The sequence below is a fragment of the Cinclus cinclus genome, chromosome 13, assembly GCF_963662255.1.
Source record: "Cinclus cinclus chromosome 13, bCinCin1.1, whole genome shotgun sequence".
Lineage (NCBI taxonomy): Eukaryota > Metazoa > Chordata > Aves > Passeriformes > Cinclidae > Cinclus > Cinclus cinclus.
The window spans coordinates 14552425-14579382 of record NC_085058.1 but is presented as its reverse complement, the minus strand read 5'-3'; the positions used below and the strand labels follow the sequence as shown (position 1 = coordinate 14579382).

The 26958-nt window shown below is 45.1% G+C and overlaps 1 protein-coding gene across 4 annotated transcripts in view; it reads right to left on the bottom strand.

The window, feature by feature from the left end:
• The window catches only part of NTRK3 (neurotrophic receptor tyrosine kinase 3), a 205137-nt gene that overhangs the window by 44205 nt on the left and 133974 nt on the right, over nucleotides 1–26958 (bottom strand). The window contains exon 13 of one of the 4 annotated variants that reach the window (XM_062501236.1): nucleotides 23031–23548. The exons of the other annotated variants lie outside the window; for them this stretch is intronic. Within the exon in view, the coding sequence (XP_062357220.1) occupies nucleotides 23430–23548 (119 nt within the window). The 3' untranslated portion in view covers nucleotides 23031–23429. Of the gene's footprint in view, nucleotides 1–23030; nucleotides 23549–26958 lie in introns of those variants that run through there. 4 annotated transcript variants of the gene reach the window in all.

The window sequence follows — 26958 nt, the reverse complement described above, 5'->3', positions numbered from 1 at the left end:
GCTGAGCCCCTCTGATAAACAGCTGGTGTTTATTTGTTTTAGGCAGGCAGTGCTGTGCTAATCTGTCTCGGCTGTGTTGCAGTCAGCCCTGTAGACAAGGTGTATGCAAACTGCCTCTCCCTAAGCACCACTTTTTTAATTTTTTTTCTCCCCATGTACCATTAACTTATAAAAACAAGACAAGAAGACAATTCATAAGAAGATCCTGTGCAGAAGCCACAGCAAGACCTGGCAGGAAAATAAGCAGAATTGACAGCATGATGCAAACTCATTCAAAGCCATGCTGTACCTACAGGAAGGATGTGAGTGCCTGACACTGAAGTAATTCCACTTTACAATGAAACGTCTTCCAGTCCTTGTTTTGGGATCATGATGCTTCTTCATGACATAGAAGAAAAGTTGGGTGGATTCCCCACCTTCCTTCTTGTCCATCAAGATTTAACACACAGAGATGGTGTTTCAAACTTTTGCCTTCACTGTTGCTCTGAATAGCCCATTAACCACATCAGAAAGCACCGGACCTGAACTGGTTGGAAATGGCCCATGACTTTAGCTCAGTGATGGCAACTTGGGGGTAAGTTAGAGCATTAACAACAGTAAGTCTGAGACCCACTTTTACACATGGCCTCCATAGCAGAAAGTTTCCTTTTCTCTGGAAGAACCAAGGCAGGAAGGTAGCAGCTTTGGATCTGCAAACGGATCTTTACCTAACCACCTCTGAACCTTTTGCAGGACCAGCTGTCTTGATCTCTGCCTAAAGTGAATTTAGTTAGAAAAGTGTTTGCCTAAAACCAGAAACAATTTCTTCCCCATCACTTGCTCCCAATTGTCCTTAGCCATGTCTGTTCCCCTCCTCGAGACAAGCACCTTCTAGTTTGCTAAGCTTGTGAACCCAACACAGCCATGGGATACTGGGGAAGAAGAAGAGGGAACAAGGTTAATTCTGCTTTTCTCATACATCAATCTACCATGTCCCAGTGGGTCACTTCTGCACTGGCCCTTGTGGTAGAGCCTGGAAAAATCAGAACTTTTCCACTTACATCACTGGTTCAGTGATTCTTCTCCCATCTTTTACTCTCACATTATGGAGTCTATCTATCTTATGGCAAGGTCAAGGCAAAAAGACCCCAACTCAACCTCCAAATTCCAGGTAGAGCATATGGAGCTGGTAATAGACTGTGTGCAATAAAAACACCTTGTTTTGAATAACCACCACTTTTCAATCACATGAGCGGATATCAGGAAGTTGTATGAGTACATTTCATGAATCTAATTTTCCAATTACTGTCTCATTTCTAAATCAGTCCTGGGCATCAGATGAAGAAGAGATGAGTTCAGTGACACTGCAAATTCTGCATTTCAAATTCTTATCACAGCCAGCATCTTTAAAACTATGGTTTGCTAATACTCTTGAAACCTGGATGCACATGATTGTGTTTGGACACAGATGACTACAGTGGAAGGAAAATGGACAAATCAATCTCCAAATAGAGTAAACCATGAGCAGTGCCAGTACTTTAGTTAGCAAACTGCAAAACTACTAATGTTGGATCATTTACACCAGGTCAATTTCAATTGTTAAATTAATGAATTTCAATTAATTCCTCACATCTTCTTTCAAACGCTCAAACAGCAAGCAGTCTGTCTTCTTGTATTTCTAGTGAGTTTTTTGGTCCTGGAGTATTAATTCACAAATAACCTATAGCTTACTGGATGAATAGAGCAAAATTCTAGACATTTCCTCTTTTACTTTTGTTGCCCACTTTGTCAGAAGGTTCCTCTTCTAGCCTAGACAAGACCAATATCAATTTTCTATAAATGTTTCTTCTCCCCTCACATGTGACCCTGTTTTCCCTAAAGGTAGGTCCTTTCCTGCACCTCTCCATCACCCTGCCTTTGCTTTTCCACATCATGGCATTTCATCTCTCCTTTTCTTCCTCTCTATTTTTGCCCCTCTTGCTGTTCATGCCCTGTTTTAAAACTGACTTACTTTAGATCTGTTTCTAGGGTATCCTGATTTGGGTCTGATCCTGGGCTCTTTGTAGATATGGTCTTGATTTTCATAAGCTTCTAAAGCCTCATTTGCATCAGCAGCATTTTATAAATTATAACAACAATGACATTTTTCAGCAGAGGCTGAGTCATTTGCCGTAACAACTAATTTATGCCAAAGAATTGTCTCTTCTCTTTCTACATAAGTTGTCCACAAAAAGGTTGCAAAGTTCTCACTTAGTCGATATGATTCATTCATTTCTTCCTTGACACTGCTGGAATAACTCTTGTGAATAAATGCTGCACAGCTCCACTGCTCTGCCACAATTAAAATCAAATAAACAAAGCTTACAGTTTACACTGGAAATCTTGTCACCACGATATGCAAGTACCACGCAGAGAGCCCTTCACGTCAGACAGTCAATCTCAGCCTGGATGGGAACCAAACGTCTCAATGAGTTTCGTGATGTACCTGATCAGAGCGCACACATTGGGCAGGACCAGATCATAAAGCCCTGCCACTGGAGGGCTGGAAAAGCATTCTCTCATAGATTTATCTCATAGAGAGATAAGACAACACCTAGGCAGGCTGCACAGAGCCCGAGTCTCCCTCCTGACCCACTGCAAATCCATCAAAGTCAATGGAGGATATTGATTTCAATAATGGACTGCTGGTGAAGTACATGTAAACAAAGAGAGAATCAGTCCCACATCATTTTAAAAGATGGAGACATGAACAGGCTGTTTCTTATTTCTGCCTGGACTCCAAGTAGGTAGCCCTTCACTTCTGGTGGCTTCTCTCCCAGCTCTGACATGAGCCACCTCTGGGGAAGGGCCCAGGTACAGGTTCCAACAACTCGGCACGGTGCCCAGACACTGGTTCTTTGCCAAGTTCCTCTGTAAGGCACCCTTCAAGGACTTGGACTCAAAGAACTCATGATTATAAGCACCAAACAGTTCTGACACAAATCATAGAGATTTATGTAAAGCATATCTGAATCTTTGGGATCTTGGTGGAGCAACCACAGCCTTCAGCTCAGCTAACGATAGTACTCCATAAAGAGCTTAACAGAAATCTGTTTTATGTTTCTGCAGTTCTTTTCATTTTCTTACCATCCGCTTCATTCCTTGGGAGCAGCACAAGGCATGAGTGCAGATCCCAGGTGGGAAGGAGGCTTTATTGCTCAGCTGACCCAGCAGACCCAGAGCTAATGCACTACATGCTGCTAAATGGACCTTGGTAAAACATAACAGGCCTTGATGCATTTAGCTGGACAATCTTGGCTAAAAGAATTATCCAGTTATACCAATCTACACCAGGAGCTAAAGTTCAGTGCAATCAAGCTCAGGAAAACAGGAGAGGAGCAACCTCTGCATGCCAGATCTCTGATGCTGTGCAAATACCTGACATCCACCAATTCCAACCATACCTCTGGCAATCAGGACATCACCAGCTCCTCTAGCTTTTGCTGCTGCAATACCAGAGGGAGAGGAAGCTCTGACCCAAAATGTTGCCATTCAGCTTCCAGATGACTTCAGCCAGCCCTGATTTGAGGGAGAGATGCTGCAGAACAGCCCTCAGGCTCCACAGAGGGATGTGATTTCCAGCTAACCCAGTGACTGGATTACCACCCTCTGAGCTGCTGCACCAGCTCCAAAAGCAGCCACACAGAGACCACTAACAACAGCAGTGCACACGTAAGGTGCTCTTGGAGCTGAAGGAAAATGGAAAGGGAGTTTTTCTGTGTGTGTGTGTGTGTGTGTAAAAGAGCTGCTAGAAAGGCAAAAGCACAAGCACCCCTTAAACCAACAACTCATCAGACGCAACTTCAGAGCCTGCCAGATTCCCTCACCAAAACACCTTGACAAACACCTGGAAGCAGGTGACATAACCTGATGTGACATTACCTGCAAAGTTTAAACCCAAACCAAAGCAAATTCTCATTTACTCCATGGAAAAAAAAAAAAAGAAATATAGTAAAAATTAAAATGCACTTGCCACCATTCCACAATCACTTTTTAAGTAAAAACTTCTCTCTCACTTTAAAGCACCTGACATTCCTATAAAACAAAGCACAAATTCAAGCCCTTCTCATCCATTTCAGTCCCATAAATCTGAGTACAAACTATTTAGCAATTTTTTTATGATGAGTGAAATACAAAGTGTTCCACAGCTACTGGGTGCTGAGCAATCTCAGCTGGGAAGCACAACACTGCATAGTCCTGAAGAACCAACTGTTATCCTGGGGAGATTTCACAAAAGAAGATAAAGCAAGAGGAAAGATCCTGGGCATCACCCCCAGCCTGACAATGACCACAGCAGCAAATGAAAGAACCCTCCAGCACATCCATGCCTTGCACAGCAGTGAGCTCTTGCCTTTGAGTCAGAATCCACCTCCTTCTCTTCCTGCAGATTTATGACTTTCTGGAATTACTCAACCAAGAGTTCATATCAATAGGATCTTCTCTTGATCTAACAAGGTAAATCTCTTCACTTGAGCTGCTGTCAGAGGTTAAAATGTCCTTTAGTAGGGAGACCTTGAAGACTTTACCAAAAGAAACCCAATGTTCCCAAGGATCCCTGTGGCTGCCAGGGTTGGGGTTAGGCAGCAGGCAGCTGAAAATGGATTCCCAGTTGTGCCCTAACCCAGTCTCTGCCTCTGCTTAATCTGCTTGTGCTCAAGAGACATGTCAAGATCCTCTCAGGTTAAGTCAGTCACTCTGGTCCCCCTTGCTGCTGTCACCTCTACAAAGCCTGGGGACATGTTCACCCTGTGCTTACCAATGTCTCTGCATGCAACAACTCCTCCTCACCTGGCTCCCAGGGAAACACAAAACCCAGCTGATGGGACCAAAACATTACTAACATTCCAGGCAAAAGACTTAAAAACCATCTAATGATTCCTAACATCATCTGCACCTTCTCAATTTCTGGCTGACATTAGGCTGGAAGGATAAACTGTCTTTCCAGCTCCAGCAGCTTCTGTCTCCTCAGACATCCAGCACCAAGTTCTCATCCCGAGGGCACACTTAGGCTCTGCCTTTTGTATACAAGTGTTAGCAGACAGCTGGCATCTTCTGAGGATGAAAACTAAGAATATCAAGACATGGATAGAGGGGGAAAGGAGTGGGCTGCAGAGGTCTTTGCACTGGGTGAAATGCTCAAGAGCCCCATGGCAATGTATCACAAAAGGACCTTACACAAAGCATTGTCCTCACCAACTCACTGATACACTCCAGCAGCTCTTGTGAACAGGGACTGGGGTTCTTGGCAGGGTGGGAGGAAAAGGGGAAGAGAGTGGAGAAGGGAGTCTTTCTAGTGAGCATGTTTTCTTTCCACCAACCAGGCCCCTAGGTCCCCTGCTGCCAAAGCACTCAGAATAAAACATTAATTCAATACCACACATTTAATTACACATTATTTGAAAGTGAATTTATTTAACAGAGGAAAATAGTCTTCAGAGAGCATCTGCCTCCTTCAGACTCATGTGTCTGCAGGGAGGGGGGCTTGGAGAGGAGATAGGAGGCATAATGGTTTGTTTTACATCAGCAGCTATTGCTGTTCAGTTCATCCCTTCAAAAGAGGAGATTTTAAGGAGATAGAGTTGTGTTTTGCAGAAACTTACCAGCTGATTTGATTTTCCAGCTAGTTTTCACTTGATTGGAAAGCGCTGCTGCAGACAGATACCACTTGTCTTTCTGTTTTACTATTTTTCCAAGAGAAAGGAAGGATTACTGGTGGGGGGTTGGAGGGGGACTGGCTGCCCCTCGAGGGACCACGTGATAGTCAGATTTCAGGCTTAAGGCTTTAACAACACAGTAATCAGACACTTAACAGCATCCTATTGCCGTGATGGATAATCACAAGAAAGCGGGAAGCAACTGGGTCTCAGCAGCAGCCTGGCAGCTTGGAGAATGTCTCCCAGCAGGAACACAGAGGCTTACTTTCCATCCCCGAGTTGCAGGGGCTCAGGGCTATGGACTGTCCCAGCCTGGGAGCAGACTGCATGGCCCTGCCTGCTACAGCAGGGCTGGGAGCCCGGCAGAACCACAACCTGCTTTCAGCAGCTTTGAGCCTCACGTCTCCCCAGCCAGAGCTCCACTGCACACATGGCAGCAGACTCCAGTTCCTCACATTTCCCCAGCCATTGCTCCGCTGCAGAGATGGCAGCAGACTCCAGTTCCTCACATTTCCCCAGCCATTGCTCCGCTGCAGAGATGGCAGCAGACTCCAGTTCCTCACATTTCCCCAGCCATTGCTCCGCTGCAGAGATGGCAGCAGACTCCAGTTCCTCACATTTCCCCAGCCATTGCTCCGCTGCGGAGATGGCAGCAGACTCCAGAGCCTGGTGCAGGCAGCAGCCCCTCCATGGCTGAGCTGCTTCGTGGCCAGAAATGAGTTCTTGGGTCCTTGGAATGAAGGAGTTTGTTCACAGTGAACTCAGCCCTTGGCCTTTGTTGTCCTCCGGCATGCCCACAGTGTCCCAGCAGGCAGATGCCACACAGAGCTGGCTTAACTGGTACCACATGAGCCTTTCTCCCAGCCCTCATCCTGTATTGGCTCTTCCTCACATTCCTTAATTTGGGAGCAGCACTGAAAATCTCCCTCATCTTTGCAACAGCCTCGATTAGACTGCATTCCCCCTCACCCCAAGCAGACACAAAAGTGTGCCAGGCACCACCATTGCTCCCTCCAAAAGGTACCAGCAGAGCTCAGCCCAACCAGTACTGACCCCCGGAGCAGGATGTGTCTCTGACAGACATCCCATTGTCAACCACTGCCCTTTTTGGCCTTAGCAGCCAGATCTTCCTGGTGTCATTCCCATCCCAGCCATCAACCTTTGTGCCATGCTGCAGTGCGCTTGCACATATGCAAATATTGCAGTACAGGGTTCAGGTCACAGAGTTAAGTATTTCCTTGTAATTTTGAGTATTTAGGGGGATTTGATACTACTGTTTCAGTGTTGCTCAGTTGCTGCCCTGATTCACAGTTTGAAGGATTTAGCCCACACCATAACTGCTAAAAGATTCCAGATACATTGAATACATTCTGGAAAATATGTGGCTATTAGAAGGATGGCACTGAAGAAAGAGGTATGGTTTGCAAGTGGTTCAGACTAAAATGTTGATCCCCATTGCAATGTCCAGAATAAGAACTGACCCCAAAGCTGGGTACAAAATGAAGAAGTAGTTTTAGACAAAGTGTGGTTTTTTCCAGATGTGGAAGTGCATACAGACTTTCAGAACAATCTGCTGTGATAGAATTCCTGGATTGTCTCAAAGCAGAAAATTTGGTGAAAGGGCCTTGTGTTCTGCATTTTCCAGCTAGAGCTCCAGGCAGGTTGGAAGTGCTTCTGATTGTTGCCATCCTTACCAGCATCACAAAGAAAAAAAGGAAAAGGACAATTTTAAAAGAAACTTAGTATGATTTTTTTTTTTTTTTTTTTTTTTTAGTGACTGTAAACTCCAGGTAGTAATATAATTTCTTGCCCCATGCCCAGTCATTTTCCCACCAACAACTTTGCTTGGTGGTCGTTAAACGAGTGGCTAATGCAGCCAAACCCACGGAACAAGAAAATTCCAGAAGTGAGGCCATACAGAGCAAAAACATGAGGTGTTGAAAGACAGTTCTCAGGCTCAAGTTATGATTTCATTAGAAAGTCTCTCTAGTTTGCCCAATTTCCATCTCTCTCCTTCCTTCCCACCTCCTCTGACTCCCTTTCTTACAGGACTGACACAGGAGGTGTTCTTACGTCTGTGGCTTGATTATGTGTTCCCTCAGATTCACGTTTTCCTAACACCCTGAATGGACCTTGCTCTTTGTTCCTGCCTGAGGTTTTCTTGGCTTTCTCCCTGCTTGTTCTGTTTGCACATCCCTTTTTCCATCTCACCAACTCCTCCTGCAGAAGGAAACCCCTGAAGGAGGAGTAATGTGAGACAGCTCTGCCTGCTGGGCTCTAAAATTACTGTGGTTTGGGTGATTTAGGCTATTGTTAAGAGGCAGCAAATTATGCAGAGAGGGGTAAAGAGGAGGAGGATAAAGGAATTACTAATCTGATGGGGAGAGCAGCTGGTCCTCATCTAACCCTCCAGGTTTGTTCATGATTGTGCTCCTTTGGCCTGCGCCTGAGTCACATGTAAGAATGAATTTTGTGCTGGTGCTCCTGTAAGGCTGCACACCAAGAGAAATCCACTTTCCCTGCAAGGTTCCCCTTGCTACAGAAAAAAAAAATAAAAGAGGAGGGTAAGAGCAGAGCAGCAGAGCAGCTCTGGATGAGAGAAAGGAGCCTGCCTAGGTCCGTCCTGCAGAAGAGGAGCCCTAAAGGCAGCAACTCAGCCACTCATCGACTCCAAAGCTGTTCCACAGTGGGATCCAACTTGTTTCCCAGGTGCTGGCTGTGGAGAGGCCCTGTCCAGCCAGCACCACCTTCCTCTGCTTGGCAGAAACAAACCTCTTTGAGCAGAGAGAGGTGAACCAGAAATAGGCTCCTTGGGTAAGGCTTTGAAAATCCCTCATCACCAGGAGGTTAGCACTGTTTAAGGAACCACATGCTCTTGTTAGAGCATCCTTCTCTGATGGCACTGCTTCACTCCTGCCCTTATTGTGGTTATAAAGGAGAATCCATCTTGGATTATTGTCTCTGACACTCACGGGACAGGGAGAACACAGGGTGATAAAAACAAAGTATATATTTGTCCATTCTTCTGTCTGTCATCCTTCAGCAATGTCTCACACCTTTATGAGCCAGGTGGCTGGGGTGAATTTTCACAAAATCCAGCACAAATTTCAATGAGTGCAAGAGAGGGGGAGAAAAAAAAAGAATCCTACAGTTTTCTCCTGTGGCCAAACATCAGTGTCTGCACCAGAGGAAATATACCCAGTTAATTCTTCTTAAAGGCCCTGGTGAGATTCAAGAAAACATTCTGCAATGCTGGTAGCCTCAGAAGACATGATTAATTACAGATGGTGAAAAGGTGCATGTTCAGCTTTAACTGAACTCTGTTTGAAGACTAGATGATTGTTAAGTTGGTATTCAAGGCACATGGGGAAGGCAACCTAAGAGGATGTTCATCTATGAAACCAAGATATTATATACATGTACTTTTTATATATATCATATATGGCTTAACAGCTTAAATTTAAATGTGTATTATGAAGTTTTAGAGCAAGAACATACTGGTAGCGGAAAGGACCAAATTCAGAAAGATTACTGGGGGAAGGAGGGGAAGAGTAATACTGCTTTTCAATTATCTGAGGATGCAGAGGCATAAAAAGAACCTCCCAAAGCTGGCAACAGTAATTTGTAGATGAATATATGTGGGTGATGCTGCAGAGTACTGAGTGGGGTATAATGGTGGAAAGATCTTCAGTGCCTTTAGCTGTTTCTCCTCACTAGCCTAGGACAGGTCTCATTTCACCCCAAAATACCTTGAACAAGACTATATATGTTGTTTTCCTGAACTGCTTTAATTGAAGGGCCAGCATCAGATATTGGGATGGTAACATGGCAAAATGAGAGGCCACAAATCCAATCCATCAATCTCCCTACAAATGCTGTCTCCTTATTGCAATCTGAGCTTGGAAAGTGACCCCAAATTCAGCATGTATTGAAAAGGCCACCTTGAAGTCTTTTCTTTATCAATCAGAGTTTAAAGCAAGTCTCTTAACCTTTTCCTAGGGCAGAGATTTTTTTAAGCAGGTAGAGGGAAAACCTTCCCAGATCAATATCTGAGTGCATATGAGCACCCAGAGTTCAAAACTTCACTCAGACTTCTTGCATTTCCACAGCCAGGCTGCAATTCTCCTGCAAACATCAAGTCATTTGAGGTCTCCAAACTAGAACTGGAATTGTAGCAAGAGAAGGAAAAAAAAAAAAAAAAAGGAAAAAAAAGAAAGGAAAAAAAGAAAGAGAAAAAGGAATGAATAATTACCAAGCTGTTAAAAAATCCCATCTTCATTTCTGGAAGGAATTCAATGAACAAAAAATTCCTACGCTGCCCAGTTTGCTTCATTTATCCTTTCTTAATGGATAGTGCTGTTTCTCTGTGGCATAAATTGCAGTATCTGTCTCTCCACTTGTCTTCTCTCTAGGGATTCCTCTCTCAAACACATCCCAAATCAGGAGAGGCTCTGAGTGTGTTTGGGTCCTTGAGCATATTCAGTGCTGGTGTAAATTCCCTCAGTCCATGATGCTACAGCAGGAAGGAGTCTGGTTGCTGACTTCAGCATTTTCTTCCAGATCATTAGCAGACATCAAGAAAAACACAGGTGATTAACAGTGACTTCCAGGACACATCACTTTCTACCTCTTTCCAATTGGAAACACTTTTACCAACAACTCTTTTCTGTCTCTTGCTCTTAGAGCAGATTTCTACATGGGATCTTTGTTTTGTCAATGCACTTGTCAATGCTTTTACCCCTAGTCATTAATTTCAGGTACTGGTCCTTGTCACATACTTGTGGAACATCTCAGTGTACTATATTTCCTCAGATATGGTGGCAGTGAGCCCCTCAGGAAATGTCAACAGATTTGTTGAGTGTGACCTCCCACTCCTTCAAGCCATGTAACTTTGGCCTTTACAGAGCATTACTTTCCAGGTGTTCTCCCACAACATCCTTTAAAGTTTAAGAAGATTCCCAAGAATTTCCCCGAGCAGACATCAAACTCACTGCTCTGTCTCTTGTCCCCATGATGTCCACAACTTTCAAACTCTCATCCATCTGCCCAATTTTAGACAGGAAAATTAAAATGTCAGCAAAGAGCTTGGCAAGTTGTGTGCATACCCTCAGGATGTGCTCTCCCTCCGCAGAGGATGCTCACCTGGTCCCGTGCCCTTGAACAGCTGGTCATTGATATGAACTCTTCAACCTCCATAAAGTTGGATACAATTTTGGCAGATGGAAAATATTTAATAGTCCTTCTCTTCTCTTATCACTGATTCAGGCTGGCTTTTGTTCCATCATCAGTAAGTTCTCCATATATTACTCTCAAGATAAACACTTTCTCCTCCATATCCTCTGTACCAGCTAACAGCTCTCCTCAAAACTCCAAACCCCTCCTTGATGTGAGGCCAGTTTTGTTGTCTCTGAGATGCTTATGTGCAAAAGGACTTTCAGCATCTGTATGGCTGCTGCTTTCCATTCATTTGTTCTTTGTTTTCTCCCGCATTCTTCTTCCTCCCCTCTCCTTTCATTGTGATACTTCAGCAGTGCCCCATTATGGTCTCAGTCTCTTGCTTAGCCAGCCTGGTCTATGTCAGTCCCATCATCCTGCCTTTTATTATCTTTATTTTTACTAGAGTGAATGTTTAGGGCAGCCTTCCCAGCTGTGTCTGAAAGACCTGCATTAAAGCCCAGCCAGCTTTCTTCCACTCATTTCACATTCCCTGTAAGCCAGCTCTCTGAAAGGCCACTGGTTTTGTGTGGCTGCCCTTTCTGCAGACCCTCCTCAGCACTTCAGCTCCACAGGGAATATAATCACTTCAATTTCAAGTGTATTTATTACAGTTGCTCAATTTCCTTTAATCCATCCTTTCTCCTTCTCCTCCCCCCACAATTGCTCTCTTTTCATTGAGCTGTGAGTGCACTGAGGAGGTTTTACCTCTGACCCTCGCTGCCTGCTCCAGCCCATCCCTACACTGGCTCACCCGGGCGCCTTGTGCACTGATTATTGCTCATTATCCTGTGGCTTAATGAATGTGCTGGGCCCTTTGCAAACAAATGCATGTGTCACAGACAGCAGCTCCCCTACTGCTGACCCCTCGGGACTAATTGAGGAAGGGAAGACAACACTTTCAGGCACAAATTGCCTGTATCATCAGCACTGAGGAAAGAGACTGAGAAACTCTCCAAGGCCTGTCTGAGAGAAGGGAAGTGTAACAACAGAGTGCCCATGTCTGCCTGAGGCTTGTAAAACAACGTATTTCTGGGCAGGGAGAACAATGTTTTTGTGTAGGGGATGGATGTCCCTCCAGTGACAAGGCTGAGTGCAAAACCACAAGCATCCCTTCAGAGCTGGAGCTGTAAGAGCCAGAGAAGCCCCAGCTGACATGAAAACCATCAACATGCCTCCTGGTACATAAAGCTGTGTGAGCACACACACCTCCCAAGGTTTAATTGGTGTATTAACGTATTAAAGCACTGACACAAACAAACAGGGACTGCCTTCATAAGCTACAAAATCCTTGAGTACATTGTAATTAGCTGGGCTTGTTAAACCACTTAATAAGCAATAGATAGCATGTGTCTGATGCCCCTGTGTTTTGGCTCTGAGGGAAAGACAGGCAATTGCTTAAATATGAAATGTGTTCAGTTCTTAAGTGAATCCTAAGAACTGTTCCCCTGACATAGGGAACTTCTGCCCAGGAGAGACACAGCTGAGACCAACACCAGGGTCACTCAATACAGTCCCCACTCCTCCCCTTGAGTCCTATTCCCACCCGGCAGCTCCCAGGTTGTGTCAAGGAAAGGTGGGAAGGGCTGGCACTGGGAACCAGCAAGTCATCACCAGGATACATGTTGTGATCACCCTTTTCCTGCTCCCTGAAGAGTCCTAGGAAAGGAGAAAGTCAACAGGGATACAGCCAAACCAGGCAAGACAACTGTAGAGTTACCCAGCATCCCTGAATGAAAATGGGCAGGCAGTGCTTTAATTTTATCCCAGATCCCAGCATAGTTCCACAGCGCTAGCACCCATCCATGTGCCCCTGTGCAGTCCAGCTGGCTATCCAGCTCCAAAATTAACTTTCCCCAGCACATCACCACGCACAACTGCATCTTTCTGCGAGCGGGCAGAGAAGCTCCCTTAACCAACACCTCCACCCAACTCCACCACGGGGATTTGCAGCTCTGCAGCTATTCCTAGATCTCAACTGGATTCTTCTTTTCATCTTTGTTCTGCCTCCTATTCTAGTGCTGAACCCCAGGCCTGCTGCCTTGGAGCTTCCTCCAAATGCTGCATTCATCCATTTTTAAAGGTGACCTTCCAACTTTAAAGGAAGTTAGCAAGCCTCACTGTCTTCATTTGCCCTCTCCTTCTTTTCAACCTGCTCTTTATTATGAATTAAAAAGGAGCCTGAAAGGTTTTCCCTATTAAAAAATAAAAGCTTTAGAAAGAACACATGTTTCCAAACAATTTCTCTCCCAGTTTTTGCAGCAGATGTCTTGCATGTCATGGTGTTTACTTGCTGCAAACTCTCAGCTGCTAGCCCTGATGCTCTGATTCAGCCACTTACCTGACTTTGTGGGGTCCCTGTCACCCTAATCCACTACTGGTCACTCTCTCCCTAGTTCTGTCACTGCTGTTTGGCAAAGTAGTGCCCTGAAAGGTTCTGGGTGAAAAATAACTTCTGAGTGAGCAGAGTTAAAAGTGGGTTTATTTTTATACCAGATACCCAGGCTAGACTGTGGCCTCATAAGCTCTGGTGCTGGCACAAATGAAGGGCAGCAAATAAATGAAGCTCTCTTTATTTCACCTTACTGGCAAAAGTGCGTTTTACAATCCCTGGGGCAGTACGGCGATGGAAAGGAAAGGTGTCTCCAGCCCTGAGCAATAATATTACTCTTGCCAATGAATTGGTGACAGTAATTAAAAAGGAAATAGCAAAGCAACATGAGAGTTTCCTGCTCCTGTGGTACAACGTATTGCCATTTAATCAGGACAAACAGAACACAAATTTTTACTGTAAATACAACTGATAGAAGAAAGAAAACCATGTTCTTAAAAAGTGAAAGCTCAACTTCCAGTCCTTCTCTTCGATTACAGAATCAAGCAAACAACAACAGCAAAGCACAAAGAAAATAAACAAAACAACCAGTCCCTCTTCCTCCCTTTCTACTCCTTTGGCTGTGAGTTCTGCTCTATCCAGACAGGTTGTGTTGGCTATTTCTTTTTGCCAAGAGGACACCACAAATCACTGCCATACAGCCCCACTCTGGATTTAATCATCAGCATTTGCTTCCATCCAAGAAACCAGAGACATTTTCTGGGCTAAGGATATCTGCCTGCCAGGCATGAGGCTCACACCCACAAACTCATTTCATGCTGACTACCAAGCAACCACAAGTGAGCAGGAGCCCTTATTCTCATCTGGCTTGTGCCACAATGAGCCTGGAAGTGCTTGGCTCACTCTGAAAACATCCAGCCTCTCTTCCCAAACCATTCAATAATCCCTACCTGACACTGTTTGCCAGACTAAGTGTTAATCCTTAAACCCTGCTTGATCCCATAACATCCCTAGGACTCTTTCATTCTCTTTCCAAGCCACATGTCCATGCTTTTCCTGACAGCCCCACTGTGCTCTCACATGCTCACTAGGACATAAACTTTAGCTCTTCAAAAGCCAGCCATCAAGCTGTACAACAAGGGAAGCAGATGATTATGCTTTTCCTACGATTATCTACTGAAAGTAGGTGAGTAGTACAGATTTTTAGGAGAAAAAGAGGTCTTCCCAAAGCAAAGGCAAGATTTCAAGGAGGTACTGCCAGGTCAAGTTTGAGTACAATACATAATGGAAGGCTCCTTGCTTCGCCTTACAGCCTCAGCCTTTCCTTGGCTCTGATGCCGTTTTATCTTTGGGCTATGAATGATTCATGGAGCTTTAAAATATATATAATCTATATCTCCTAGAACAAAGAGTCCTTTATTTCAGGGGTTTTAAGGAAGCAGGAAGCAGCATGTGCGCTGCCTGCACTTGGGCTTGGATGTCCCTTGGGAAAGGACCCTTATGGCTCCCCACTTCTTTCCAAACCCAAGCAGCTGTTCTGAGATGGCATCTGAGCTCCGTGAGAGACCCCAGCTCAGTCTCTACGACACAGGGATGTGCTCCTGAGGGTCTCCAGAGCTGCTGTCTGGAATCACACCCAGCTCAGAGCCAGGCTATTCTCATCCATCGCTGGCAGTCCCAGTGCATGGACACCATCAGTGGGCTGCAGGGCACTTAAATCATTTATACAGAACTGCAGATGGGGAAACTGCAGCAAAAACTTACCTCCATGCCACAGCCTAATGCCGTCAAGGCTTTACCATCCCGACCTCCATTCCTCTGCCTTGGGCTGTGGATTGCATTTCATGGATGTGTTTCTTCCCTTGGAAATCCATCTTTCCATCATGAGTATTTGATTCCTACTTCACATACAAACACGAATACACACACCCCCTGCATCATGACCAGCAAGCATCTACTTACGTCTCCAGACAAGGACACAACTTTAGACACAACTTTAGACACAACTTTGGGTGTTATGCCAAAGGCATTTCCTTTCCAGATGAAGAAGTGCCCATCCTCTGGTTTCTTGTTTGGGAACCTAAGCACAGGGCTGGGTGAGATTTGGTGAAAGCTCCAACCAGTGGGGACCTGTTCTTACTCAGAAGGGAGCACAGAGAAATGAGCGGTGGAGAGGTTTCAGAGAGGGAGGGCTGGAATCCTCAGTGGCTGGTGTCCAGAAAGCTGTGGGATGCCTCCCTCCCTGTGCTGGCACACCAACAGCCCGGCTGGATGACAGACTGAGCATCACAGTGCTATAAACTAAGGGAACAGACATGTCCCAATGGGTTGAACTAGCCCTTCAAGGTATAATCCAGATAGATTCCTGTGAACCCTTTGATTTCAGTGGCCCTTTCAGATGAAAGATCCAGGTTTCAGTCTGTGCTGTATCTACAGCTCATGATCACCACATTTCCTTGCTCTTTGAGTCTTAGAGGTCTTCCTTAGAAGGGACATTGCCAAACCTTACCTAGTTAGGTGTACATGACAGTATCTTTTATGCTCAGGAGTCTTTGTTTTCTGAGGATGACTCTATCTTTCTGGTGAGAGATATTCGCCTTCCCTTGTGAGACTGCTATTGATTTTTTTTTTTTTTTGAGGTTCATGGCAGCACCACTGACTCCAGAGAAGGAAATCTGACAAAACATGAGATGCTTCACACATTACTGCAATGCAGAGAAGCTTAAGGACCTATAGGGAATGTTACCCAACTCCCGAGTCCACTGTGAGGTTAACAGGATTAAACTGAGCTCAGGCTAGTCACAGGATAATACTTTCATCCAAGATACACTGTCAGGGACTTTGTTACCTTCTTGTGAAGCCATCGCTACAAGACCTTCTGTTGGGATTGGGTGGCAATCATGTCATATGGCTGCAAAAAAAGGTGTTCTCTCTGTGTTGGATGCACTGCTGTCCCTGGGCAGGAGATTTAAGGAACACCACAGCCATTTTTTGCTGATAGCTAATGAAAATGAGAGACTGGCACTATCATCAAGGAGCCACAGAAGTTCTGTGCTCTCAAGTGTTCTAAAGGAGTCAGCAGCTGTGCCAAACACCTCCCACAGCTCTGCCATACCTGCTGGCATTCTGGCTGCATCCTCCATCGCCGCACCTGACCCGGGTGGTCAAACAGGAGCAGCCGTGGGCGTTAACCCCGGCCTCCAGCAGCACTTGGCTCTTCTGGTTTTCCACTCCCACAGTGCCAGACCTGCAGCATTTCCAGCCAGAAGAGCCCCTGCTTTCTCCTGAGCAGGGACTGACAGTTTCCTGCCGATACTGTCTAATGCAGTCAGTTATCATTGATGCATTTAGAGCACATCCATCAAAGTAATTCCTGCTAGAGGTCTGAATCCAGCACATTACACACAATAGCTCCCTAGAAGGAGAAAAATGACACTTACCTGTCTTTAAGTGAGGCCCTTCTCAGTTGCCTGCAACACCTGTGCATGGTGAGATGTGGCTTTGGGGGACTTGTACCTCTGGAGTTGTTCCAGCAGTGCTGAGCATGGACTGGAGCTTAAACACTTAAACTTCCAAACCCTCTGGGACCACCCAACAAACAAACGTGTCCACAAAGCACAAAGCAAACCTGCAGCCACCTTCAGAAGCCTACAGCGGGCTGGACCAGGCACTATCAAGGAAGAAGTGACCTTGCACAACTGCTCCTATCATCCCCACGCATTGCCTGACACTGATACAGCAAACCCAGAATGCTCTGTTTATCCAGAACATCTCCAGAATTGCCAGGCAAGGCCTCACAAGGAAAGCTGAGCAGAGGTATGACTCTTTAACCTGGCAAGACAAGCTCACATCAGTGATGTTTGAAATGTGCGTCAGCATGAGGTCACTGTACATACCCAACAGTGACACCAGGGACTGAATCCTGGCAGGACCAGGCCTTGGATACATCAGCTTGCAAGACCAGGAGCTCCTCTCTTGCATCAGATGTTGCAATATACTCCACCACCTCACCAGCCTTGTCTGTGGACTGCAAGCATCTCTCCCTCCCTCTCTCAATTATCTTAATCAACAGCCTGGACACATCTCTGACTCACTTAAGATAATGATGACCTGGCCAAAATCAGTTTATTCAGACTTCCTGGCAGTTTACCGAGCTAGTGCAGCTCCAGTCTGGCTCTCCCTGACTCCTCATGAATGAGCCTGACCCCCAGCAGTAGCTGCTCTGGCATCAGTGGAGGGAAGCCCATACACAGGTCAGACATAGGCTGCTCCCAGAATTCAGACTGGAGCCAGGAAAGCTACTTGCTGTGAAAACAAGCTCTTAACTGTTTCAAAGGCCCAGGTGATGACAGTTTTTCTTGCCTGCAGAAAGACCTGTTGGGATGGTACTAATCCAAACATACGAAAAAGAAACATGGGGTTAGAGACAACCCCAGATAACAGATGATTGAAGGGTATCTCTGCATGTTACATTTCTGGCTACCTGTCTGAAGCATTCATTCACCCAACCCATGAACAAAACCAACACCCATCACACAACATGAATATCTGAAGCAAAATCTTGGAGAAAAAAAGGCCAAATACACTGAAATAATAAACAAATGCTTACAGAAAGTCAACTTCTCTGCAGGAATCAGGCACAGATCACAAATGAGTCACTAACAGCAGAGCAAATCATTTAACCAGCACTTAGAACAAATCCCTCCACTTTGTATACAGCAACCAAAATATATTCCTGCTGATTAGTCAGCAGTTACACACACACAAGTTCAAAATAATATCAAAATTCAAATGTAGCTGTTTTGCAGTTGCACTCTGCTTTACTGCTGGAGAAGCTATCATCTTCTCTTTGTGAAGGAGTCCTCCTGCAGTTATTTACTTCTGTGTGGGTTGGGATTTATTCTAGCACTGTGGCATCAGACCACATGCTGGCACCACCAAGGAGCCTGCATGTCTTAAAGAAAGTCATGGGGACAACACTGGGAAAAACACAGAAGATAAAGGCAAAGCAAAATGCACCACAACAGCAGAAGATACATCATTGCTTCACCAGGTAAAGCATCTTTTCCAGCTGTGAGTGAACAGGTCTCCTATCAAACTACACCCACAAATTCAAAGCAGCTGTATGCACTTCCCCACACTTTGTTAAATTTTCTTCCAACTACTCAGGCACTGCAGGCACTGGTAAATGCATGGTTAATACGGACTTTTTGACTCACTGCACAAAGAGCACCAGAAGTGCTTCCAAATGTTAAGGAAGAAAATGAAATCACTCAGCATTGATTTCTTGTGTGCTCTCTTGCTGCTGCTCCTCCAAACCCATGGTTTTTAGCTTTACTACTGTGTCTAGGCCTCTTTATCCTCTGCTAATGCCAGGATTAACCCTGAGGATCTGCAGCTTGTTCTGGGTACAAATCAGAGCAGAGCAGTGACGCACTGCTGCAGTTTGCTGAATCAGCAGAAGCAGCTTGCTCTGACTCCCTATAGCTCCCAGGAATTCCCTGGACAGCAGGACACAGAGGGAAAGGACAAAGACCTAATGGTAGAAAGAAACACCAAACCACCACCTTCAAAACAAGCTTAAGCCTCTTGGGAGAGAAGGTGTGACTCCTCAAATGCACATCTAAATAAACAAAAGAGCAGCAACGAACATCAGGACTCAGTGCAATGTGGATAAACAGCTGCAGAAACTACATATACCCCAATCATGACCTACAGCATCCCACACACCAGACACTGCCCTGCAGCACGTCTGAGACCAAGGTCTCACGTGATGATTCCACTCTGGAGAGAGCTACAGTGCCAGAAACACACTGTGGCCATCATGCTCCCTTCAAGCAGAAACTGAAAGAAATGTAACTCCATCTTTTTAAAGTACAATGAGCCAAAACTTTGTTTCTCTGCTAATTCACACACGGGCTCCACACTCTACAAGACCTGAGGAGGCAGGGCTGTGATGTTCAGGAGGAGCTGATCATTCCTGCTAGGGGTCCGCTGCCCTCACCCTACCAAACCAGCATCCCCAGCTCCTTCAGTAATAACTCTTTATTTTAGGAGTTATTTGAAGCCAGAGTGGGGAGAGAGCAGCACAGCATTATCAATTCATGGTCCAGCTATCACAAAGAGCATGGAGCCTTTGCATGGGTACATCAGGCAACAGAGATAACCAAGAAGGAAGAACAAGAAGAAACAAGTGCCCAACCCCTCTACAGTGCCTGTCAGAGTCCATAGTTAAACCAGCTCCCTTTGAAGTGACAGCATAAAAAATATTGTGGGAACTCATACGTAAGGAGTCAGTTGTCCTGAAACACAAAGCAAAGCGAACCAAAGCCAACCATAGCAGCAGCCCAAGTAATTGGCTAATCAACCACTGTTTGCAATGTTTCTGGGCTGTGAAATCTGATAACAGACCCTGCAGTAGTGGAGAAGAAAAGACAGAGCTTCCAAACCCCATGTTTGTTTCCCACACCTCAGAAAGAAAAAGGAAACAGGGATGGAATCCAATGCAGTTCAGATGCTCATCCTTTGTGTAAAGTTATGTTAGGAGACAAACATTTGTCTTGGGCATTGCAGACATTCCTGGAAAGGTTAAGATCTCAGCCATCACCTAATCCTGTGAACCACAGCACCCCATCACCCCTAGAGACACTCATTAGAAAGGAAGGTCATGCAGAAATTGACTCACAGCATCATTTTGAGACATTTGCTTGAAAGTCATGCCAGGAAGTTATAGGAACAAAAGGATGCTGGAAAACATGTTTTTAATTTGCTCATCAAAACTCTCACCAGGTTTTCTAAGAGGGTTCCAGCACCATCCACCAATATGTGCTCAAACACACCCCTGTCCTCATGCCCACTGTCACCTGCAGGTTGGCACAGCAGCTTTTAGTTACATCGGTGACATCTCCTGTTAACAATTCTAAGACACAGCTACTAAGACACACCTCATGCCAAGTCCCAGACACTGCAGAATGGTTCCTCTCTCCTCCTGGAGTATCCAACCACCCAGACATTAATTTCTAATGAGGAATATGAGTACAGTGCTCACCTGTATCCCACTGCCTCTACAGCAAACACACCCTTGAAAGTTCAACATGAGGCTAATTGCTCCTGAGGAGGGGACAACAATCCAACACCCAGCAGCCAATGTTTCTTGGTTTTTGTCAATTTGCACAGCCAAGCAATGAGACTTGAAGCAACAGCATATCCTGAAATGAAAGCACTGCAGCCAGAACAATATTTTACTGTCAAGCTCCCTGAGAGATAAGGCTTCTAATAAAACTTTTTCTACTAACTACAGAAACTTGTCTTGGCAAATCCTGACACAATCTCCTGCAGTACCAGCTTGTCCCTGAGAATATGACCATTTTATGCTACAAAAACCAACTGGTTGTCAACTGAGACCATTAGCAGCTAAGCTCTCAGGCAAGAAAACATCTTTATGCCTGGTGAGAGTGACAGAAACAAGAGCTACACCTGAGCAATGTTCCCGTCACAACTGTAAATACCACCCTCCACACCCGCCAAAGAAGAAAACAAACCAAACTCCCCACACGTGGACCATCTCATGAAGAAGTAGACTATAGGACATGTCATTCTGAACATTTATTTATTTTGTCTTCAAAGAAGAGGCCTGGTGCAGCTGTTTCGTTAGAAAATAAAGTGTTTATTAAGAAACTAGACATTGAACACCCCTATAGTCTCTGTGAGAAGGGACCGTCCCATTTCCCATTAGCACAGGATGATAGTTATGGCAAGATAAGAATGCTCAAAGATGGAGGAATCTCATTGACAGAAAATGAGGTAATGATTTACAATAATTAAAAATAAAATAAAATTTAAAAAAGAAACATCCTTAGACTTGCTACTTAAAGCCACCAATCGCAAACAGCCACGACTGGCTTTCATTTTCAGCAGTGAGGAACCAGAGACTTTAACTGGTGTTAAACAAATTGAGACATCGATCACAGTGGGGAGAACTGCATTTAATTATCTTGTACGGTCCGGAGGATTTCTTCTAAGCAGAGATGGACCTGAGCTGCAAAATTCAACCCTTCCTCTGCTAGGGCATTTGGATATAGGCTTCTGGTCCAGGCCCACAGATGCATCTCTACGACTGATACACACAGTTGAGAGCAGAGTCCCCTGAACAGTGCTAGGGAGAGGAGACAGTTCAGACGGACAAGACATCCCCAGATCAGGTGGGCGACTTCCAGGAGATGGGGAAGTTCAGTTCAGACAAGCACCCAGTGATTCACACGCTCGGTGAAGCTCCTCCTCACTCTGAATCTGCAGAATTGAGGTGTCCATGGCACACGGCCGCAGGTCCTCTCTGGCAGTGCACCTCTGGCATTTCCAGCTCCGATGCGGGCAGGAAACGTTGTTGGGAGATTTGGTCATGGTTTCTGAAGCCATCCAACCTGAGCCAGGTCTCCTCACGCTAACCAGATGCCCCCTAAGGCATGTCCATTAACTTAAAGCAATCTGCCACCATCTCTCCAGTACTCTTCTATTGCACTTTACCTTTTTATGCAAATGAACCAGGAGAAGAAGCAAAAGAATGGAATATTCCCAGCGATATCCCTATGGGACGGCTGATAATAAAACCTCCTGGCAATCTCCAGGGTGGTTCATGCAGGTCACCTGTAAAGGCAGGATGAAGCAGAACATCCATTCTGAGGCTTCTGCCCAGTTCTGGTGGAGAGGGACCAAGATGCTTTCCAGTGGCAGTGACCCTTGAGGGCTGGTGATTTAGAGACACCCCTGATGTGATAAGGTCATCTCAGGCCACCAAGAAGGCCAGCAAAGCAGAGTGGCTGGTGAGGAAGCTCCTGGTCCAATATTCCTCTCAAAAGGATCTGGCCACACCTGAAGCTTTTGGAATATTTTGTGTCCTCTAGAGAAAATCTGCCTTGCTTATCACTGATATGTGTGAGCAAACCTGTATTTCCCATACACATGACATCCAGAGAGTCCAAGGAAAGCCATACAAGTTGCCACAAGGGCAGCAGGCTTCTCTTGAGGACAGGATGAAAGGGTTTACTTTTCCATCTGAGAGGCTTTGGATGAAGTAAGACAAAAGTGGGATGGGAGAAGGGGAGAGAATACAAATATCAGCCAGAAAAGGATCAATACTTCTGTTTTTGCCAGAGAAGAAGCAACAGAATATTTTTTTTCCCTCTCCTTCAGTCAGCCAGCCTCCAGCTGATGGTTCTGGGTACCCAACTGAGTTACAATCAATCTCTGGTGGAGTGGGAATAAAGGGGAGAGCTAAAGGCGGCTGGAAAAGGCCCAACAATGGGACCTACGTGCATCTGATATGCTTTTCCACTTTGCTTACTGCTCTAGTCCTGGCAAGGACACGACCCTCCTGCGCTATGGATTCTCCACCCACGCAGGAAGTTCCAGGTAACTCCTCAGATAAAGCTCATCATTTAAGCAGCAGGGAGAGACCAGAGTACAACAATGATATAGTCAGATCCAACGAGCCGCTCTAACACACAGACAGACAAACAAAAGGAGCCTCCTAGAATATGTGCACTTCAAAGATAACCACACTCTTCCTGTCAGAGAAGTAAGATACTCTTTGATTTTCTTTCCATCCTCATTCCTTCCAACATTATTTTCTGTGCAAGAATTTGGAGCGGGGCTACCTTTGTTCTTACCAAAAGTCTTCATTCTGCTTTAGTTTCTTCAAGGCTCCCCGCCTCGGCTCGCTCTGGGAAACCTCCCATGGCGGTGCCACGTAAGAGGTGATGGCAGCATTCACTGGGTGTTGCGAAGACACAAGCTTACAAAGAAAACTCCAAGCAGGGAGGACATGACTAAAGATGTCAGTTTGGTTGGCTTGGTTGGTTTTTGTTTGTTTGTTTGTTTTGTGTTTTATTTTAAAGCAAAAGTACAATTATTTACTGTATTATTAGGATGACTCCTTTCAATTGGGTTTTAATTCTCTTTATTTGCTCTCATTGCTGCTGTTGTGCCTTGCAGGAATATTTAACGAACACAGCGACCATTGGAGGAAAAGAACAACCCTGTTATCTGGTGACAGAAAACCACAGTTTCAGTTGGCTTTAACGTGTGTACAGGCAGGGCTGTAGAGTCCTATTAGGAGGAGACCTCAATCCATACAGACCACGCTTACTGCTTCCCACCATTTTGAGGGCACAGCCTATAAACTTGACATCAGAACAGGGACTTTTAAGGAGTTTTTAAAAGCCATGACGTCCTTTGCTGAAATAAACACTGACATCCTCAACATAAATGCCTTGGTTAAGAGGTTTGGAATGTCCAGGGAGGCTTATTGGATTCAACATAATTTCTCTGAAACCTAAAGGGGGAAAAAAAACAGAAAAAAGAAAAAAGCAAAATAAAGTAAACGAAAAAACAAAAAAGAGCAAAACTAGAAAAAAAGAGAGAGATATCGACACACATGTGATTATATAAAAAAGAACCAAATGAATAACTAGCAAACGGCTGCCATTAAATTAAAGCCAAAATGTCCTCTCCAGGCAGGACTACCTCACTCCATCTTTCCATAAAGAACAGGCAATTATTTCATGTGGAGCGTGCAGGCACAAGTGCTCTGAGGACAAGGGGCATGCAAGAGGTCTGGACAGACAACTGGGGACAACTCTGTTCCAGAGGTTCCCACTAAGTCAAAATTCCTACCTAGTCCATCTTTTCCCTAGGCTGACAGTGAGGAATAGGGAGACTCCTTCCTGTGCCTACTATTCCCTCACGATTTATCTTGTCTAGCATGACATTCTTGAAGCCAGAAAGTACCATTGCAAGGCTGGGGAGACCTGACTCTCCTAACCCCACAGACCTTTCTTCATCCCAGCTGTCCCATGTACACTGAACCCTGCATGCTGGAGGCATCTTCTCCTCACACAACCTCACCTCTCTAAAAGAGGTCTGAAGGTTTAGGATTTGCCAGAAATACCAGCCAGATGAGAAAGAAAGACAAGGGGAGCAGAGATCATAGGCAAGCTCCTCCCTTCAGTCCAACAAAGTTACAGGGCAAAGTTAATGTTTGAAAGCGCTGTATCAAACATCTATTGGGAATGTATCTGCCTTGGGATGCCCCAGCCAGGGAAATTCACTTGTTTGCCATGACCAAGACATGCATGGTAGGATCTTGGGGATTGCTCTCATCTATACCAAATTTTCATGGGTCTAACGGGTTTTTCCAAGAAATTACTGGGATGCCTTGTCTACATAAGTGCTCTAAGATTTAGAAAATATTCCTGCACCTCATACAGTCACAGGATCCTGAACAAATCAGCTAAGCTAACTCAAGTCTGGCATCACTAGAGCAGCATGGAGCAGCTTGGATGCTGCTAAGAATTGATCTCAATAGGAAGAGTACTTTCAAACAGGTTAGGAAATTTTCTCACACCAAAACTACACCAGCCACAAGATTTTTCTTTTCCTATTCCTTCTTTCTATTTTGTCTTATGTATCTATTTATATTTCTCCACTGCACTATCTTATTCTATCCACACATCAAACACATGTTTGATGGACCTGAGGACGCAGACAAAAGCTGTTTGTTTGGTTTGGAACTGTTTAAACTTGTTTTGGGGAAACTCTCTGTTATTCTCAGTGGCCCTTAAGGGCCAATTCATAAGGGAGAGCAAGCCAGGCTCAGCTCTGGTTCATGTGTCATAAACAAGATTCATAGGCAAATTCCAAGCGTTGAAATATCATTAGTAAATGAAATGAGAGTGAGAAAGAGCCCAGCTCAACTCTCACGGTTTAAAGTGATCAGAGTCACTGGGACACAAATAAATGCAGCATCCCTGAACATCACTATTTATCGTGTTTTGTTTTTCATAATATAAATATATTTTATGGCCACCAAAGGAGAGCTGGGAAAGTCTATCTTCAACAGTACAAAGTATCTCCAATGAGACCTCCTGTCTGCTTTATTTTCTTGGTGTTTCTTAGCTCTGCTAAATTAAGGCAATTTCACTTCTGCCGGACCACATCCAACAGACCTAAAAACCCACCGGGGACACACAGCCTCAGCAAAGGGACATGTGAAAGATCAGCAAGACTTATGGCTGGGGACTCCAAGGGCTTTGCTCTCTGTCATCAGTGCTGTGCTGTGAATCCCAGCTGCAGGGATCTCCAGTGACAGCAGGGTCTTTGCAGAACGGGGCTGCAGTGGGGGTTACCCCTCCACCGCCATGCAGGGGCTGCCGAGGGACGACGAGGAGCGTGGCAGGAGGACAGCCCACGTTTCTGGAGCTGAAGGGCTGAACACACATCCTGCTGGCTTGGGAGAGCAAGGCAGCACTGGTCCTTTTGGCATCCTCTCCTTCTGATTATTAAAGTCCACAAAGAATCTGAAAAAAAACACGCTTCTCTCCTGACTGGTTTTTCTGTCTCTTCCTCACTGCTGTTTCCCCTATTGTACTGCTACCTTTAACCCCATTCTCTTGTATGGAGCAGAAACCAACAAGGCTCTTGCTAGGTTTATGTCTTCTCTGACAGATGTGAGATGGATGATGCTCACGGAGATGTCCAGGGTTAAAATGGGTGAATCTCAACAGGTTCAGAGTTTGGATGCTATGACAGATGTCATCTACCATCACAGCTATTAGCTTCTGAAAAACTGGCTTGGAAATGTCTAAAAACATGTGGGTGTTCTGCTTTACTTTTTCTTTCTTTCTTTCTTGTCAAAAGGGGCGTGGGGGGGGGGAGGAGAAATAGAAGGGTTCATCTTCCTAGAAGGAGTTGGGGAAATTCTAAAAACAGTAACTTTTGTGGAGTTCCATGTTTGTCAGTGCCAGCTGGAAAATGGGAGGAAAAATACTATCTTTGTAGACTTGTAGGGAAACTCCAACACACAAGCATGGAAATAGTAACGAGGTAAAAATCCCCACCCTGTAGATTGAAATCAAAAACATCTCCAAAGACCTATAAAATTGGAAAGGATCTGACATACTAAACTTTGTGCTTTTCCCAGTTCTAGTGATATCACTTTTTAAATTAAAACATCATATTCTCTCTACTAATAACCATCGTATGGTAATGGAATAAATGTATGGAGAGTGTTGGAGAATGGGAAAGGAGGAATGAGTTCAGATTTGCTGTGCAGCTCTAACAGCTTGAGATGGAGGGAGCAGATGGGTCATTTCTCTAAGCAGGCTGGATGGATGTGGCAATGAAAGGACAAGAAAATTGAAGGCAACCAAACCATGCAATCAGTTTTTGTCCTCAACCCTGGCCATCCACTTAGTCCTCCAGAGCTGGCTTGTGTTTCCCAACATCCTGGCTAATGGGTTTTGGCCACTCAGCCCAACATCCGTACCAATCTAGGCTACGGAGAGCACCCTGCCAGGAACACACTTCCTCCACTGAGAGAGCAAAACTAAGGAGAAAAAACAGATATTTTCACCTTGCCTTCCCTGTGTGCCTTCTGGTAAAATTGCCACTATTCAAATAGAGCATGCTTCTAAGGCTTTGGAGACCTGAGGCTGCTCCCCATCACCTGAGAGGAGCAGCAGGGATTGTGACACAGGGAGGTGAGGGAATGACGCAGAAAATGATGCACTACTCCTCACGGCATCCCTATCTGCCACAGCAGGAGTGGTGAAGACCAGTTTTGAAACCCAGGGATGGAAACTGCTTCTGAAACAGCAATATAAATTGCTGTGGGAACAGATGAGAAAAGCAACAGGATGCTACATTTGCTAATGCCTGGCAAAAATGGGTTAAATAAAAATAGCA